This window comes from Ursus americanus, chromosome 16 (assembly GCF_024610735.1).
Source record: "Ursus americanus isolate L20-20 chromosome 16, mUrsAme1.1.p, whole genome shotgun sequence".
Taxonomy (NCBI): Eukaryota; Metazoa; Chordata; class Mammalia; order Carnivora; family Ursidae; genus Ursus; species Ursus americanus.
Window position 1 is genome coordinate 1770856 of NC_142142.1, and position 17899 is coordinate 1788754.

Sequence of the window (17899 nt, forward strand, 5' to 3'; positions counted from 1 at the left end):
ACCTCTGCTTGGATCATTTTGCCTTGACTTAATCAGACCAACGGGATTAATTTTTGGCTCCCATAATCGTGCACAAAGTCAAAAATTTCATTTAGTAAATGCTTCCATTTTACTTAATCCACACAGTTCTCAATTTTAAAGATGAGAAAATTGGACAAGTTTAAGCCACACACAACTGTTCAGGTTTAGATGAAAAGCTCAAACCCCATCTGAATCTTAAGATACTTTATACATTTTTGTATCTTCAGTGTATAATTACAATTAGACATTAAATTCTTAATATAAACTACAACCCATTTCAGATCCATGACCTCAGCTTCTGTATTATAGGTCCTCCAAAAGACACTAAGGGACAACCAGTTTTACCTTTCTCCATTAGGACATTACCAAAGATCAAATTCAGATGATCCAGCTGTTTGTCCAACTGAGTAAAGCCTTCCTGGCACCTTTTTAAACAAATCAGCTAAGTTTGCTCTCATTTCCTTATACTTGAGGGTCTGCAAAATCCTCTAAAGGTTGTCACAAATTCGTCCCATAGAAAGTCATGGTTCTCAACTCACATATCACCCCACATAGGACTAAGGAAAAAATGCTCTGCCAAAAGAAACCTGTTATTTTCAAGTGTCATCCTATTTTTTTGGCCAGGGTTCTAGGCAGCAACTTTTATTTTGGGCCAAAGAAAATTTCTTAAATTTTGGAAAGAACTAGAAAAATTGTAGTAAATTATAATTTACCCTGAGATCTGAAGGTCCTATCTGCACACAATTGTTATGGTTTTGTAGGAGATACAAACCCTAGAAAACCCGACTCCAGCTTCTGGTTTTTCGGTTTTTCCAAATTCTCTGCTAGATACATTTCAGACTAGACTCTAGCATTTCATGATGTAGTTCTTTGCACATTAATGCACAGGGATACATAAATCCTGACAAATGCTTTTCCAAACCACTTTTTGTGTAAAAGCTCTGGTGTGTTTAACATTCAGACTACTGGGCTCCCATCTCAACATTCTGGTTACAACTAGAATGGTATGTATGGTAAACGATAAGGGAGTCAAGGAGGAAAACCTTAGGTTCAGGAATTACATCCTTCACAACTGCTTCAGTCCTATCCTCTGTCCACTCTTGAGAATGTGCCCTATCAAAACTGAGTCTTCCATTTCGGGGTGCCTGACTGGCTCAGTTGGTACAGCAAGTAACTCTTAATCTCAGTGAGTTTAACTCCCATGTTGGGTGTAGAGCTTACTTGAAAAACAAAACATAACCACCCTGAGTCTTCCCCATTTGAGCCACATACTACAATTAAGGGTGTATTCTCCCACTCGCTGTAAATTCAGAACATACAGTGCAAACCAGCCTTTCAACTCTAAGATACATACATGTGCTATCAACAGGTATCATTCTCACTTTATAAATGAAAATGTTCAAGTTAGGTATTGGGCCAAGTCCTCTTAGTGCTGGTGCTCTTTCACACTTTCCTGAGGGGAGAACTCGGCAGAGGAGCTCAGGCCCTCATAACCTTACTCCTGGAATCTGTTGGGTGGGTTTCTGATGTACACGTAGGGATGCTAAAGAATTTACACCCAGACCAGAAGAGAAAAGCACTTGTTTGCATTTAATGAACCTCCTCCCACGTGGCTTCAAGCTACTAGAACGCAGGCGCCCCCTACACCCTTAATCTTCTCCTCTGCTCTTCTACTGAAGAATTTAGCCTTCACGATGACAGGCTGTTTTGGGAGTTTTCCCTTTCCCAAAACTTTGTAGTAGCCCTAGAGGAATAGGAAAAAAAATAAAAGAGTTTATAATACACAAAATAGCAGGTACCAACTCCCTGGTGTGAAGAAAGATGCCTTCCAATCTATGCCATCTCGGAGCTGGGAGGGCATGTTTCTGATCTGGGCACTACCGGGGGCACTGACTGCCCTCGCCAGTGAATCAAGACCAGCAGATTCTCTCTGAGGACTCTAGCACACCAGGACAAGAGATGTGTCAGGATGTGACTCTAGCCTCAAGCAAAGAACACCCCCCCTCATTCAATTACCACCCGATAAGCAGAAAAGACAGAGCACATTCCCAGCCATGCTCCAAGAAGTCCTGACCATCAAAACTGCTCAAGGAGTGTTAAGTAGGCTGGGAAAAGGGGTTTAAAACTTAACCAAAAAGCCCCTTCAGGGTTTAGACTACCTCCATACCCATGGAAGGTAAAACTGATAAAGGGACTAGAACTCTAAAAGACATACAAAAATGCTTTGTCGTCACTGTTCTGGGGTGTGCGGAAATCTCTTCAGATAATGTAGATTCATAAATAACAAACATACCAGGATTTTATTCTCTAAGGGACATAAAGGGCCAAGAGCTGTGCCTCACATAAGCAGGGCTGTGTAAGAGCAACTAGAGCCAGCTGAGCTAAGATACTGCCAAAAGCTTAGGCCAGAAATGCAAACCTGTACAAATGAGGGCAGGAACAGTGGGAATGAGATTACTGATTGGAAAACATTCAAGAAATAACAAAGTAACTGAATGAATGAGGGACTGGAAAGATCATTCTTCAAATGTTTTCCTTGAATCACAACTGGACTACAGAGTTCAATTTTGGTGAGTTTTACCTGTGGAAATTTTACCAAAAGATGGAATAGTCTACTAGGTAACTGGGTACAGATTTCAGGTAGGAGATCAAATAGATTAGGTTATCCAGAATTTTGAGAGGCAAGGACCATATAAAGTCAACGAATATTTTTTCACTCACCGATCGCACCACATCAATGATAGGAGCAGCTCCAGTCTTGTTTTTGGCAGCGTTTACCCGTGTCTGCTCACTGACTAAGGTCCACAGTTTATCAAGGTTGACAGTTGGGCAGAAGCTCTGGTTCCTCTTTAAGTGGTAATGTCTCATACCAACTTTTCCAAAGTAACCTGGGTGACTAGAAAGAGAAGGGCAATCATTTTCATAATCTGATTCCAATTAAGTGATGTTTATCATCTTCATAGTTCATCTCTTCCAATTATAGCATATAGTGACATAGCAGGTACTCCATGCATTGCTGAACTAAAACAAATCTTCAAAGAAAAAAAGCCACTGAAGATGTTCAGGAATAGGAGACTACCCTTATTTCATGGAACCAGGACAAGTCACTGAAAAAGAGACAATGTCAAGACCAGAGGTCTTCCAGATCACTTGACAGAATTTTATGGAAATTCTACACGCTCTCTAATATACAGATTTTCTAAGCAAATTTGGGGGCATAAGTGAATCTAGCAGGTGCATAGTTAATCTGATGTCACTAACCTGGTGACTGACTATGCCACGAGGGTCACAGCCAGTGAATAAGGTCAGCAATTACTCTTCGAGGACTCTAGCACACTAAGGCAATAAGCTGATACCCAAGCGTGACTCTAGCCTCGATGACAAGTTCTCAGTTCGCATCAAATGTTAACTTGGTAAAACCCAGCAACACATGAGGTTTTTCAGTGGTAAGAGGCCTTCTTCCTACTGAAGGTGTCCTGAGCCAGCCCTCTGCCCCTAACTCCAAACTGTCAGTGCCAGTAACAAAGTACAGGCCAAGAAAACACTCACTATTTGTCGAAGTTGATCCTGTGGTGATGCATGCCACCAGCATTACCCCGGCCTCCTGGGTGCTTCCGGTGCTTGCCTGCAAGAATACAAGGCTACATGGCTAACGTAGCCTTCTCCAGCCCCTCAATTCTTCTCCTTTCCCCACACTTCTGCGTCTTATCTTGTTCCCAATCTAAAATACCACTTTAAGCATTGCTATCCCCTCAAGTTCCCAGGTGAAACATCTCTTTGCAATGTAACACTTTGCCCCAAATTTCATGCCAACTGATGTAAAATTCTCTTAAAGTGGAGTACTGTAGAGAATTCTAAGAGAAAAAAATCAACCGCTAACCGTCAAATTCAGTCCTACTGACCGCACAGAGAGAACCCACTTCTACCCTACCCACTTCCCGGCTAGGTAAGCACCCGGCGGGGAGACCGCAAAGCCTACCAGGATGGGATGCCGGCACTTACCGATGCGGCCGTGGCCGTGGCTCACGTGGCCCCGAAGTTTCCGGGTCTTTCTCAGTCTGGATGGCTGTATGGAAAAAGGTGCTTGGTGATAAGGCCAAAGGGAGGTGGGGCAGAGGGCGAACTTGACCGTCTGCGAAAGGTCTGTAGGCTCGGGGGGTCAAGGATCTGCTCTGGGTCACATTCAGCAAACGCGATGTTACGGACTGGCCCAAGGCCATGCGGCCTCATCAGGGCGGCACCGGAGCGCGGGGGCCCGCGTGTCTCAAGAGATCCGAACCCCAGGCAGAACACGCGGCCCCACCCTACGGGGCCCATACCGGCCACCCTGCCCCGAGGTCCGCCATGCGCGGCCTGGAAAACCGGGCCAAGATCGGGGGTAGGTGGTTGGGATGCAACGCGAGTAGAACTCGCGGCCTGCACCAGCAAAGAAGCGGACGTACGAAAAGAACCACCTACCATGTCTGCAGCCAGACGGAAAAGGGAGGCTTTTGCGAAATCTCGCGAGTTACCGATCACGGGGGCGGAGCCAATGAGACTCACTTCCGGCAGAGAGGCCGGGCCTAGGGCGGGGGTCTCTTGAGTCTCGCGGGTCTCGCGGGTTTCGCGGGTCTCGCGTGACTGCAAGACCGGCCCGCCCCCGGCCCCCCACTCTTGTTTCAGCTGGGTGTCCTTTCCCTCGCGGTGAATTCAGGTTGGCGGTGGCGGCGGGAATTCCTTTTCCGCGCAGTCCTTGTTCCCTCAGGCTCTGAGGCTGAGAGCTGTCGCGGAATCCGCGTCTAGGGGCGCTGTGTGGTGCACGCCGGCGCGGTGCTGTGTCCCGGAACCCGCCTAGGCCACCGTATCTCGGCTCCTCGCCAAACGCCCCAATTCTGAGCCGTGCCCCGCGCCTCGCGTTCTTTGTGGTGTGCTCGACGCTGGCGGTAGCGGTTGCTTGCTTGTCCTTTGGCCGCAACGAGGATTTGCGAGGCACTGTATGACCCTCAGTGTGCCCATCGGGTGTCTAGCTCCGTTTCCTTCGAAGTCCTTGCCTAGGTGTCTGCCACCCACCGGCGCCTGCTCACCCACACTCCCGAGGGGCCGCTCGGTCTTCATTCCGCCTTTGCCCTTGGTTATCCTCCTGGGCATCCCCGGTCTGAACAATCCTTTCTGCTTCAGGGACCTGTATACCTGCTTGCTTTATGGTCCTTTTAATCCAGACTCTGTGAAGACTTCTTTCTAACCACCAAATTTTAATTTTCACTTGAACCTACCTGACATGGCCGTGACTTTCTCTCCCGGACCAAAGAACCCCTGCTCGACCTCGACCCTGTGAAACTTCTCAGACCCATTCAGTCGTTGTTGCTTACTTCCCCGCTTGTGCCCCACACAGTCTAGTACATAGCTCATACAATTGTCGACCACATTTGCCTACCCCACTCGACCAAATTCCTTAATGGTTCAGGATTATTTTCTTCTATCCACGCACTCCCAGTTTCTAGCATGTAGTACGTTTTCAACAAATTGAATGTACTTACTCTCACCTCACTGAGTGGAAGAGCCGTCTCTCACCCATTCTTTCAGTTACTCTGTGTGTATTTTTCCTGCCTCGTTCCTGTCAGCTAAAATACATTTTAGCTAAAATATCTCATTCTCCCTGCTTTCTACCTACCACCCTTGCTCTTTCCTTTACAGCCAAGCTCCCCAAAAGAGTAGTCTGAATTCTGCCCATTTGTTCATTTCCCGTTCATCATTTAATCCACTGCAGTCTAACACCAGTCTTACTCAAATCATCAATGAAACAAATACCACATTGAATCAACTCTTCCCATTCCTTTTACCACTTGTTCTCTCTTTTCTACTTTACTTCTCTCACTTCCTTATGGAAACTCTTGCATTCTTCCTATTTCTTTGGCCATTTCTCAGTCTTTTCAGGTTCTTCTAACTTTATTCGCCATTTAAGTGTTGATATTTTTCAGCCTCTGGTCCTTGCCTCTCAACTTTTCACAGTACACAATCTTCTTGGGTGAGCTTATTTTGGGTGGCTTCAATTCACATCTCTATTGCTTACCTCCACACTCACGTATTTACTTAATCTCTGATTATTATTCCTTGGTCATTCTACAGACAAACTTGGTAAACGTAGTCAAAGACTTCAATCTTCCTTGCTCACTGATACCTTCTCCTTTACACTATATCTTGGTGAGTGGCACCCTTGTCCCCCTAGATAGTGATGTCACGGAGACCTGAAAATTGTTCCCAAGCCTTTGTTTCCCCTAATACACTGTCACCATATCCTTTTGTTCTATATCTCAAATCTGCTTCCTCCTGTTAAGCACCTGTGCCACTGCCCTCATTAAGACCCTGATCATGTCTCTTATCACGAGTTCAACAGCCTCCTGCGGTCACCCTGCCTGCATTCTAACCCTCCTCCAATCCCTTCATCCTTCACACGCCTGCCAGGTTAATCTTCCCAAAACATGGCTTTCATCCTTCCACTTCCTTAATCAAAAAGTTGGATAACTCTCTATTACCAACAGAATACAGCTACTTGCCTTTCTAAACCAACCTCAGCTTCTCCTCTTAACAGGAGCTTTCCACTGCAGCCAGACTTGATACATCGCTTCAGCCCTTTTGCCTGCGCTGGTGCCATTTCTCATGCCTGTAGTGCTCATCTTCTTCCTGATCAGATATCCTGAATCTTCCTCAACCTTTAAGGCCCATCTTATATTCTGCTTCTTCCCAGAACACTGAAGTCCACAGTGATAATGGCCAAATACACCCTGCAGTTTACAAAATGTATCTGCCTGAGAGGTCAACACTACCAGCCCCATTTTGTGAATAAGAATGAGAGAATTGAGGCGCAGAAAGTTGAGTGACGTGCCAGAGGCTGCAGAGCTGCCAAGATACAGCAGCTGGACCTACCTAGTCTTCAGTCTTCTCTTTCCAGATCTGCTTTTACTTCAGTGACCACTCCCTCTCTGACCTCACAGCATTATGGTCTTCATCAGTCCTTGAGTCCTTGATCACATACTGCCTGTGACCAGCAGAAAGAGGGGCCTTGAGAGTGGGAGCAAGGCCTAAGAAGAGATCACCCCCTATTTGAATCAAAGCTGGCCAGTAAGTGCACAAGAGTTGAACTGAGCTACCCTTGGGAACATGGTCTGTGAATGCAGGTAAGCTGGACAGAGCTTTGGGAATGAAAGGTAACCATCAGGTGTCCTGTAAGGAGGACCTAGAGCAAGGACCAAGACTCTGCAGTGGGTAGAAGGTAGGGGTCTGGGTCACAGGCACTACTTCTGCGCAGTTTTGCCAGGATCCATGGGTATAGAGGAGCTACACCCTATCCCTCAGGCCATCCATCTGAATGGAAGTCCTCCCTGAGTGGGCCAACACTCTGTGTTGGGTTCTGTGTTCACCTACCATTCTTCTCATTGGTGGTTTGATCTCCAGGGTAGAGGGCATGCCCTGGGCGATTGTCTGGCTCTGGTTTCTAGCAGGTTCCCTTTCATTCCCAAGGCAATCCTATAGTTTTAACATAAGGCTCATGTGCGGTTCGTCAGTGTAGGTCAGTTTCCCTAGGTTGACTAGGTCTGAGAGAGCAAAGTTTGAGTTCTGTATCTGCAAAGTTGAGTGGCATTCCAGACATTAGGCATTTGGTGACCTGTCCTTCTGCACTCAGGCACACGGAGCATGACCCTGAGACATGACCTCTGAGAGGCCTGCTTCTCTGTGACATCTCTTCTGAAGTAGAGCATGGCCTTGTGACATCTCAGGCATTTGGGCTCCCCCAGACAGTCAGGGCCTGAGAAAATACCTGTGAAATGAGCAGAAGGGAGATGATGCCAGGCAGCAACCTGGAGAGACAGGTAAATGTGATCCTGACCTTTTTGGTACTCCAGACCTTTCTCCAACCTGAACACACCCCCACCCTGAAGAGGGCCCTGTGAGCCCTCTTTCTTCCTGTCCGCTCTGGGTTCCCGAGTTTCTCGGCAGTCCTTCAGATAGCAACCCCAGCATGGGTGGGTCCAGCCTTGTTTGCTTGCTCTCCATCTTTAGGTTTGGGCATTAGGAAATATTATCTTGCTTTCCTTTTTCAAGTAGAGGATTGCTAATTTAAGATGGGAAGAGCCAGGGTTTCTGTTCTTTTCGAGTGAGAATTCTAGAAATCCAAATTTATTTCAGAAAGGATTTTAAAAATTGCATGTAATAGAAAAGCCAGTGAAACATTAGAGAAAATGTTAAAAAATATAAGCATCTCAAATCATAATACTTTACAATGTTGTTTTTATGTCTGAACATTACCTTTCAGCTCTTGTCTGCTTGGAGGCCTAGCTGCCTAGAAAGCTGCTGACCGTAGCACACAAACCCTTTTGTATTCTGCTTTTCACTTAATAACGTGGCGTTTCTCTGTATCACTACCTGGTCTTCGTGGTTATTATTATTAACATCTTAAGACTAATTTATCTTCAGCAGGTACTGTAATTTACTAAGCCATTTCCTCCTGTATTTTGTTCCTTTGTTGTTGTTGCTGTTCTTATTGTGTCCTTTGCTATTAGTGATGCAATGAACATTTGTGTGTATGTGGTTTTTTTCTTCTATTGAATAAGTTGTCTAGGGTAAATTCCCAGGAGTGAGATTGCTGTATTATAAGGTATGAACATTTTTATGATTCATTTTATGCTGTTTTCCCCCCAAATGGATTGTAGCAATTTATACACCAGCAGCATGTGTGGTTACCACTTTCAACTACACCAGCCTCGGTTTTTTTTGTTGCTGTTGTTTTTTGTTTTGTTTTTGTCATGGTTGTTTTTTGCCTCCATCAGTAGTTGTTGATATATGACAATATGGCATTTAGAGGAAAATCCATAGGACCATAGGGTTGTCTTCGGCACAAAGTAAAAATAATCTAATTTCCAGGAGTCTTTCCATACTGTATGAATAGATTTTTTAAAAATATCATGGTACTACATGGAAAATACATTCCTAGAAGTTTTATTGGAAGCTAGGGTGGAAAACCTCACTGCCATTAAACTCAGACTAGAAAAATGTGGAGAGAGGAATTCTAGGATCTTGGAGGGCAGTTTATCCAATAGTGCAACAAGGAAGGGCTTAAATACTTGGGTTTTCATATAATTTCAGATGATAAAATTAGCAGAAAGAACACATAAGTTTGGGTTCCTTTCCCAGCTAGCCAAATGATATTGAACAAACATCATATTCTTTTTGGATCTTAGTTTTCTTGTTTGTATAATGAAAAACGCTGAGATTCATTCTTTCATTTTAGAAATATTTATTGAATGCATGCTACGTTCAGACACTATATATGCGTGCCAGGCAGTGAGGGGCAGGAACAAGGGTGAGCAAGAAGGACTAAGTCCTGTCCCGGGACTGTTTCCAAACAGACAGGAGACAGGTACTCAGGTGATATGTCACATTCAACACCGGCCAGCTTGAGTGGATGTTCTCTCATTACTAGTGTGTGTGTCTGCATATTTTTGCCTGAAAGCAGTACTGCTTTGATGATCATTTGTTCTGTCTTACCCATGCCAACAGTCTGTGGAAATTCGTACTCCCAGTGTGGTATGGAATGATTTGCTCTGCCCTTCCTTGGCCAGGTTCTAGAAACCCTCGGATCAGGCTGTGGGGTGTTAAAAAGAAAGTGATTTGTGAGCAAGGTAATGTTATACGTGAGGTTTTCTGTCCTTTCAGACTTTCACGTGATGTTTCATTTGGTTCACATTTCTTGGGGACTTATAGCAGAGGTCACAGGCTGATGACTGGTACATTTTATTTGACTCATGCTATTTTCTCATGTTTTAAAAATGTAATTAGTACCAGCGTTTCAGAGTTTAAGTAAAAATTTGGACTTCTGGCATTTTGGAAAACTAAGGCTTGGCAACACTGGACCCACATTCTTTTCGGTGGAGCACTTCACCATACACTGGGCCCCCGTAGGCGTTTGAACTTGCTACCCCTGGCTTAAGTACGTTCTGCCATCCTCTATCCCCTTCCCCACTTCCAAGGACATAGGAAGGAAAGGGAGGAGCTAAGGGGTAATGAAAAGCAGCCAGAGGAAGGGGATAGAAGAGAGTTCTTTGATCCTCCCCCTCCACCTTATCCTCAAATTGGAGACTCCGTTGCTTGGCTGTGCCTTTAATTTAACCTTTACCCTCATAGAGTTACTAGTTGCTATTCTAAGACAGAAATGAAATATTTCTTTATATACTCATCCTGAGTAGTGCCCACTGGTGTTGGAAAGCCATGCCACCTCCTTGAATCCCCAGAGTTGTTATTTAAAAAGTGCCGTCTGTAGACGGATGATGGGGGGGGGGATGGGGGTGGTCCCTGAGACTCTTTCACAAGTGTCCACAGGGTCATAAGTATCCACAGCATCACAAGTGTCCGCAGGGTCAAAACCATTTTCATAGTAATTCTAAGATGTTATCTGCCCTTTCCGCCGGGTCGGCATTCGCCCTGGTGGTGGCAAAGCAAAAACCAAAGATGGCGTGAAAAAGCCAAAGACGCCGGTGCAAGTCATTGTATTCTTCACTGCCAGGCATTTGCAGAAAAATAGAAAGGAAGGGAAGAGAAGGGAAAAGCCTGTCTCACTTAGGAGTGTCCCTGACGAAGCAGTAAATATTTTACTACACTTCAGTCCTTGAATACACACGTTTTTAATCTTCTGTGTGAAGGAACTGGAAGAATGCAGAAAGCACTTCTACTTACCAAAGTGAGGGCCTGCGCTTGTGCTGTAGTGTGAGTTGCAAGCTGAACTAGACTGTTTTCGTTTGTTTGTTTTCTTTTTTCCTTTTTTTTTTTGGTAAGACACCAGTTTTACTTGAACAACAGACAGACTGCGATTATTCAGCCTTGGGAATTCGGCAGGTATTTTCTCAAAAATGAAGTGAGCCTGTCATTTCAAGGAAGAAACCTGAAAGTATTTGTTACCAATGATAAAATTAGTGTTTCTAGCAAACACTTAGAATTCTGGTAAAGGTATAGCTGAGTCTGACATCTTGCTCATGAAGCATTTTCCAATGAGACTCGAGGTGATGTGAAAGAGTGTGATGTTTTGTTATTGTCCAATGAAACGTCAATGTTTGGAGCACCTGCATAAGTCGTTGAACCAGTATTTTCCAAATGGCACGTGCTTGGTGTTATGTAATGATGCCTGGGTGAAAGAGCAGTTCACAGTGCAAGATAGGCCAGTGGATTTTAATGTAACAGGGTGAAAAATGTTCACTGATGTAGTTTCAGATTCCACATTACGACCGACCTTTGAGAAACTACCACTTGTAGAATCAAAGAATGTCCACAATTACCTGATAAGGCGATTAAAAATAGTCTTATCTTTTCTAACTGTACAGCCCCGTGAGGCTGGATTTTCTTCTTACATTGTAAACAAAACAACATAGAGCGGATTGACTACAGAAGCAGGTATGGGATTCCAGTTGTCTCCTATTAAGACAGACATTAATGAGGTTTGCAAAAGGGAAAAATGATGTCACTTTTCTTACCAAATTTATTTTTTTTGAAAATAGTTAATTTTTTCCTAAAAAGTGTATTATTCAGGTTGACATTTAATAGGTTTATTGTTTTTGAATAAATTAATAGTTTTAAATTATCTCAGTTTTCATTTATAAAATGGTAAATCGTAGTAGATAGAACCCACATAAATAAAATCTCTCGGGGGTCCTGAATAATTAAAAAATGTAAAGGGGTTTGAGACCAAAGAGTTTGATATTTTCAAAGTCTAATGAAATAAACTCAGCCACACTTTAACCTTCTTCCTTATTTTTTGGTAAGATTTTATTTATTTACTTGTTAGAGAGAGAGAGCGCGCACAGGTTGGGGGAGTCGCAGGCAGAGGGAGAGGCAGGTTCCCTGCTGAGCAAGGAGCCTGACGAGGAACTTGATCCCAGGACCCTGAGCCATAGGCAGACGCTTAACAGACCACGCCACCCAGGCATCCCCACACTTTAACCTTCTAAGACAGACTGCTCTTACCTCCACAAGTCTACCATGCTGCCCGCTGGGAAATAAGTGCTCTTAGAGCCCCAGACTGATCCATTATTTTATTTAGTGACATTTTGGTGGGCCCCCAAGCAGCCTGGCCTCTCCCGGCCCTGTCACTCTCTGTCTTGAATTGGTTTGGCTCTCAAAGACTATGGACTGAAATGAAGGTTCTCTCAAATCTGCATAAATACAGAGCTCCAGATTTGAATTAAATGATTTTTGTTTTCTTTCTCAAGTACAAATATAAAACCAGGTACACTTCTTTTGCTCTTATACAAGTATAAAACTGAATACAGTTTACAAGTTATAAAAAACCAAAACAAATTAACAATACTGATTTCATTTGCAGATGACGTGTTGCTAAACTGCATTGCTAGTACGGCTTGAATGTGGTGTTCCCCGTGTTCCCAGGTTTGACCAACTGCCACTGCCATGATGATGACTGAATTTCCCCACCTCCTTCCTCTGTTCCAAGTACCGTGAAGCAGTCATCGCCCTGTGCCACGCCGTTCTTGAGCCTCCACGTGGCAAGAATGCATCATTTACATATTAAGTCTGCCCCTTTCTCTCCTCGTTAGCCTGAGACAAAGTAATACAACATGGTGTGCATTAGCTCCTGAACTCTTAGCACTGCCTCTAAAAGCTCATGGTGGTGGATAAGAATATTGATACATTAGGGCGCCTGGGTGGCTAAGTCGTTAAGCGTCTGCCTTCGGCTCAGGTCATGATCCCAGCGTTCTGGGATCGAGCCCCACATCGGGCTCCCTGCTTGGCTGGAAGCCTGCTTCTCCCTCTCCCACTCCCCCTGCTTGTGTTCCCTCTCTCGCTGCCTCTCTCTCTGTCAAATAAATAAAATCTTTTAAAAAATATTGATACATTAAAAACTTCTTATCAGAATGAATACTAATGAAAAAATACTGGAGGGAACTCATGAAAATATGTGTGTGGACCTCAGCTTGAGAAATATTTCAGTAGTAACGGGTGAAGTCTGATTTTGAATTTGAATTTGAACTTTGCTGTTTACCATCTGTCTTTGTACAATGACCCAGCCTCTCTGAGCCTCAGTTTCCCCAGCCTGTCCCTCATGGCTTTATTTGATTTGTAAAAGTATCATAATGCTTATCTCCAAGAGTAGTTGTGAGAACTGAGTCAAAGCATAGGAAGGACCTGGCATACACTTGACTCTTAATACATTCCTTCTCTTTTCCCCAATGAAACCTCGGCTCAAGCTTGCCCACTAATAAAGAGAAGTGCAGGTAGATGTGGGACACTTCTGAAGGCAAACAAACAGTGTAAGAAGCATACCACCTAGCAGACTTCTGCAGGCTTTGCTTTCTGCAGCGGAGATGCTGGAGACTGTCTCTGCGCTCAAGGGAGAGTGCGAGGCTGAGGCCTGCAGGCTGCAGGGCACAAGTCTCCCGCTCTCTGAGTCCTCCAGGAGCATTCCCCACCCAAAAGAAATGAGTCACCATGCTTTGTGCTTCACTTACAGGGAGTGGAGCTTGCTCGCTCTACACGCTGCTTCACACCTGAGGATATCATCGGAAGAGCCCCGGTCCCGGGCACGGGCATGGGCACCGATATGGGCATGAGCTTTATGGGGCTGCCACTCATTGACCAGAAACATGGGAGTGGTCAGATGGAGGCCATGGTACAGACCTGCTCCGTGTGCCGACAGGACCTGGACGATGTGGGTGCCCGGTTCCTACCCTGCCAGCATTTGCTCTGTAAAGACTGCTTCCAGGGCTTGATCCAGGAGCTGAGGCAGGTGGCCAAGGTTCTCGGGACTGTCCCAGATGGTAAGTACAAAAGTATCGCCAGTTCCCCTCCTTCCATATAACCGGTCTCTTCCTGTTTCATAGGAACTGAATTTCAGGTGTAGAAAGAATCAGAATTTAAATGCCCAAGGGATACTCATTGCCGAACACAACTCTTTGGGGAATCTGGGAGACAGAGCAATCCTCCTGATGCCTGCTATCTCTATTCTGTAAGCTGGGACTTTGCAAGTTTGGGATTTCTTTGAGTTGGTGGCAAACTGAGAAACCTGGAAAGGTGTTGATTCAAGGGTTGGCTGACTCCCCAGATGGAGAGGACACTGTCCTGAGTCACTAAACTTCCAAGGCGGAGGGAGAGCTACTGCCCCCCTAGGACTGGCCAGGAACTGACTTTGAACAGACGCGGGCTAGTGAACCATTCACCAATTAAGTCGCTGCCATGGGGGAGGAGCTTGCGTCTTGCTCCTGAATATCAGGTTTCCTAGGGAACAATCTCATTGAGGACTGTGAGTCCTTGGAGATGTGAACCAGGTCCCTCCAGCTCAGCATTCTAGCACGGGCCTGTAATAGAGATGCAGTCTCTGTTGGACGAACTTGGAGGTTGGAGGATGAGAAAGTCAGACAAGTTGAGAGCGTTTAGAAACATCTTCTCTGTTTGCTTTGTTGTCTGCAGTATTACTAAAGTGATTTGTAGCCCAAGGCGAGGTGCCTTGAGGCATTATAGCGGTGCAGCTGTCTTTATGAATTTGGGGCCCTCTGAACCTTTGGGCAAACTGTGTGACCTCCCTGCGCTCTTTTGTGAATCTGGAGCACAGAAAAGATGACCTAGTTTGATTTTTAAAATTAATATCTGATTTTTAAACTTAAATTTAGTCCTTCCTTAAACTTTTAATTTTAACTTATGTGTCTTCCTCTATTTATAAATGTAGCAAATTTTAACAATCACTTTTAAAGGGGTTTTTATTAATATTTAAACATATTTACAAATCTAGCTACTATTTGCTTTTATAAATTAAGTGTATTTTATTTTCTTTTTCAGTATTTTGGTTGTCCATCAAATAAATATTCCTAGTTAAAGGAGACTTGGAAATCTAATAAGTTAAATTTATAAACATGGTGAATCTTAAATATGTCTTAAAAAGTTCCAGCATTGTTGGGTGAATATCCAGAATATATAAAGGCCTTCTGCAACTCAACAATAAAAAACAACCTAATTTAAAAACGGGCAAAGGACTTGAGTAGACATTTCTCCAGACAAGAGATACAAATGGCCAGTAAGCACACAAAAAGATACTCAACATCACTCATCTTTAGGGAAATACAAACCAAAACCACAACAATACACCACCTCACACCCATTAGGATGGCTCCTACTACGAAGAAAGAACAGAAAATAACAAGTGTTGGTGAGGATGTGGAGAAATTGGAATCTTGTCCACTATTGGTGGGAATATGAAATGGTACAGCCTCTGTGGAAAACAGTATGGCCATTCCTCAAAAAATTTAAAAATAAAATCAACATATGATCTAGCAATTCCACTTCTGGATATATCCAGAGAGAATTAAGTAATTAAAAGCAGGGACTCAAGGAGATATTTGTACACCTGTGTTATAACCACATTATTCTCATGGCCAAAAGGTGGAAGCAATCCAAGTGTCCAACTGACAGATGAATGGACAAACAAAATGTGGTGTATACTTACAGTGGGATATTATTTAGCCTTAATAAAGAAGAAAATTCTGGCACATGCTACAACATGAATGAACCTTGAAAACACTATGCTAAATAAAATAAGCCAGTTACAAAAAGACAAATAGTCTATGATTCTATTTCCATGAGGTACCTAGAGTAGTCAAAATCATAGACAGGAAGTTGCCGGGTGGTCCCAGGGGCTGGGGGACGGCGAGGAGCGGGGAGGAATGGAGAGTTGTATGATGGTATAGTTTCAGTTTTGCCCACTTTTTAATTGGGGTTTTTTGTTGTTGTTGTTGAGTTGTAGGAGTTTTTAAAATATGTTACGGGTACTAGGCCCTTATCAGATATATGATTTATAAATATTTTCTCCTATTCCATGGGTTGTCTTTTTGTTCTATTAATAGTGTTCTTTAATGCACAGAAGTCTTTAATTTTGCTAAGTCCAATTTATCTATTTTTGCTTCCATCGCCTGTGCTTTTGGTGTCCTAACCATGAAATTATTGCCAAATCCATTGTCGTGAAGTTTTCCCCCTGTATTTTCTAAGAGTTTTATAGTTTAACTCTTGTGTTTAAGCATTTGATCTCATTTAGGATTCTTAACACGAACTAATATGCATGTCTCAAGGCTTTGTATGGCTCTAAAGTCAGAAAACTAAGCCATACAAACGCCTATTATTAGAATCATAGTGTTCATTCACCAAGTTATTCTGAGTATATAATGGAGAATAAAACATAAGCTTCGGTGTCAATATGTCTGGGGATCTGAGTGTGAGTTCAAGTCTGCCTGCCACTTAGGAGTTGTGCAGCTTGGGCAAGCTGTGTCGCCTACAACATGGGGATGGTGATAGTAATAATTACCTTAGATGATTGTTAGGAAGATTAAATGATCACGTACATGTCTAACATTCTGTACTGCTCATAGGAGATAGTAAGAAGCTGAGAAACTTGAGAAAATACTGTTATTTAGAACTTTTGAAACTGAAGTGGAAAAAAAATCAGTCTGATGTGAATATGCTTGATTTGGAATAAGAGAGACAATTTCTTGAATATGTGGCATCTTACATTCTTTAGTATGTTCTATGACCTGGCCAGGCCATTATTACCTTCCATATTTGCATTTATGGGTAAAGAGTAGAATCAGCTTCCGTGACTACTTGGAGATTTTAGGACTCTGTGCTGTGTGGGTGCTCACTGAATGTTTTTGGAAGAACTGAAAGAATGGTACCCAAATGAGCTGTCTCATGGAAAGGAGCACTGTTGTCTATCTCTGGTTAGTCTAGTGAAAGACCCAATACCTGAACTGGATTTCTGGTCTGTAATTTGAGAAGCCATGCTTGGGATTCTGGTTCTTTGGAAAGAGCATTTAGGACTGCCACTTTGTCCAGCAGAGTAGGGGCACAGACTTGCTAAAATGCTTATCCTATTTCTGCCAGTCTGGGGTTTTCAAAAGTAAAATATGGGAGCAGCTAGAGAGGAGATGGGTAGAGGCTGAAGAATAAACAGGGTTCCATAGCATCAGTGCCTCCAGCCGGATGGGCCAATAGCGCATGGGGATAAGTCCACTTCTATGAATCTAGGCCTGCTGGTTGCTGGGCAGAGCTGAGCGTTGCTGTGTGCCTGGGCTCAGGGGTCGTGCAGCTGGTTTTCAACTCTGATCCCTCAGGGGGACCTCCCCAGGCCTGCACTTCTGCACTGGTGCCTGGCACTAGGGGAGGCACCTGATTTAACTGGACTGGGCCTTTCATCTCTACCAGCCCACAGCCCAACACAGAACCTGACAAGGATGGGGGCTTCAGTGAATATTTATTGAACAAACGATTGAATCAGTGAATCCGCAGAGATCTCCCATGGCTCTTACCTGGAAGGCAGACGGTTCCACTTGTGACGCTCCCCTGTCTGTTTCTCAGGTTGCAAGATCAAGCAGCTGCTGGTTGACAGACACTGTACTTGGGGTACTTGTGCCTGTCTCATCTTTTTAAAACCTTGCAACAACCCTATAATTAGGTATTATTCCCATTTTGCAGATGAAAACCCTGGGTACTGTGAATATGTGAGGTCTAAGGTCTAAAACAACTGGTAATTGCCAGGTCAGGTCAAACCTGTCTTCAGCGTTTGTGATGAGCACCGTAAGCACTCTACTCAGGGGAAGATTTCACCTGGAATCACTGAACAGATGGGGAGGCTCCATGGAGAATCTTTGAGGAAGGAACCAGCACTGCAGCCCGAGTCCTCAGGTGCACATCTTTAATGCGGCCACAGCCTCACGGAGATTTTCCCCAGCAACCCTGTCCCACTAGGAAATGTGTCTGTATTAGGTCTCCACCTCTAAGGAGACCAGCTGGGCAAAGTTTTCCAAAGCTAGTGATGAGGACCAGCGTGAAGGCAGCAGTGTGCTGAGCACACATGGCT

At 44.1% G+C, this 17899-nt stretch overlaps 2 protein-coding genes and 2 non-coding genes across 8 annotated transcripts in view; 1 reads left to right on the forward strand and 3 right to left on the reverse strand.

Moving 5' to 3' along the window:
• Window positions 1-1592: 1592 nt before the first annotated feature.
• RPL27A (ribosomal protein L27a) lies at window positions 1593-4546 on the reverse strand. Its single transcript, XM_045803849.2, has 5 exons — window positions 4480-4546; window positions 4024-4087; window positions 3571-3646; window positions 2743-2917; window positions 1593-1765 (listed from the first exon to the last, which is right to left on the reverse strand). Exons 1-5 carry the CDS (start codon window positions 4480-4482, stop codon window positions 1637-1639), a joined length of 447 nt encoding a protein of 148 aa, XP_045659805.1. The 5' UTR covers window positions 4483-4546; the 3' UTR covers window positions 1593-1636.
• LOC123796401 (small nucleolar RNA SNORA3/SNORA45 family) lies at window positions 1879-2009 on the reverse strand. Its single transcript, XR_006780748.1, has one exon. It is a non-coding gene; the product is annotated as a small nucleolar RNA SNORA3/SNORA45 family (small nucleolar RNA).
• Window positions 3270-3400, reverse strand: LOC123796402 (small nucleolar RNA SNORA3/SNORA45 family). Its single transcript, XR_006780749.1, has one exon. It is a non-coding gene; the product is annotated as a small nucleolar RNA SNORA3/SNORA45 family (small nucleolar RNA).
• A 107-nt stretch (window positions 4547-4653) lies between the features above and the next one.
• The window catches only part of TRIM66 (tripartite motif containing 66), a 60025-nt gene continuing 46779 nt past the window's right edge, over window positions 4654-17899 (forward strand). The window contains exons 1-3 of one of the 5 annotated variants that reach the window (XM_045803845.2): window positions 4654-4714; window positions 6746-7868; window positions 13511-13817. In XM_045803845.2, the coding sequence (XP_045659801.1) occupies window positions 7824-7868; window positions 13511-13817 (352 nt within the window). In that variant the 5' untranslated portion in view covers window positions 4654-4714; window positions 6746-7823. Of the gene's footprint in view, window positions 7869-13510; window positions 13818-17899 lie in introns of all 5 variants that reach the window. The other 4 variants (XM_045803843.2, XM_045803844.2, XM_045803842.2 and 1 more) reach the window with 4 other exon arrangements.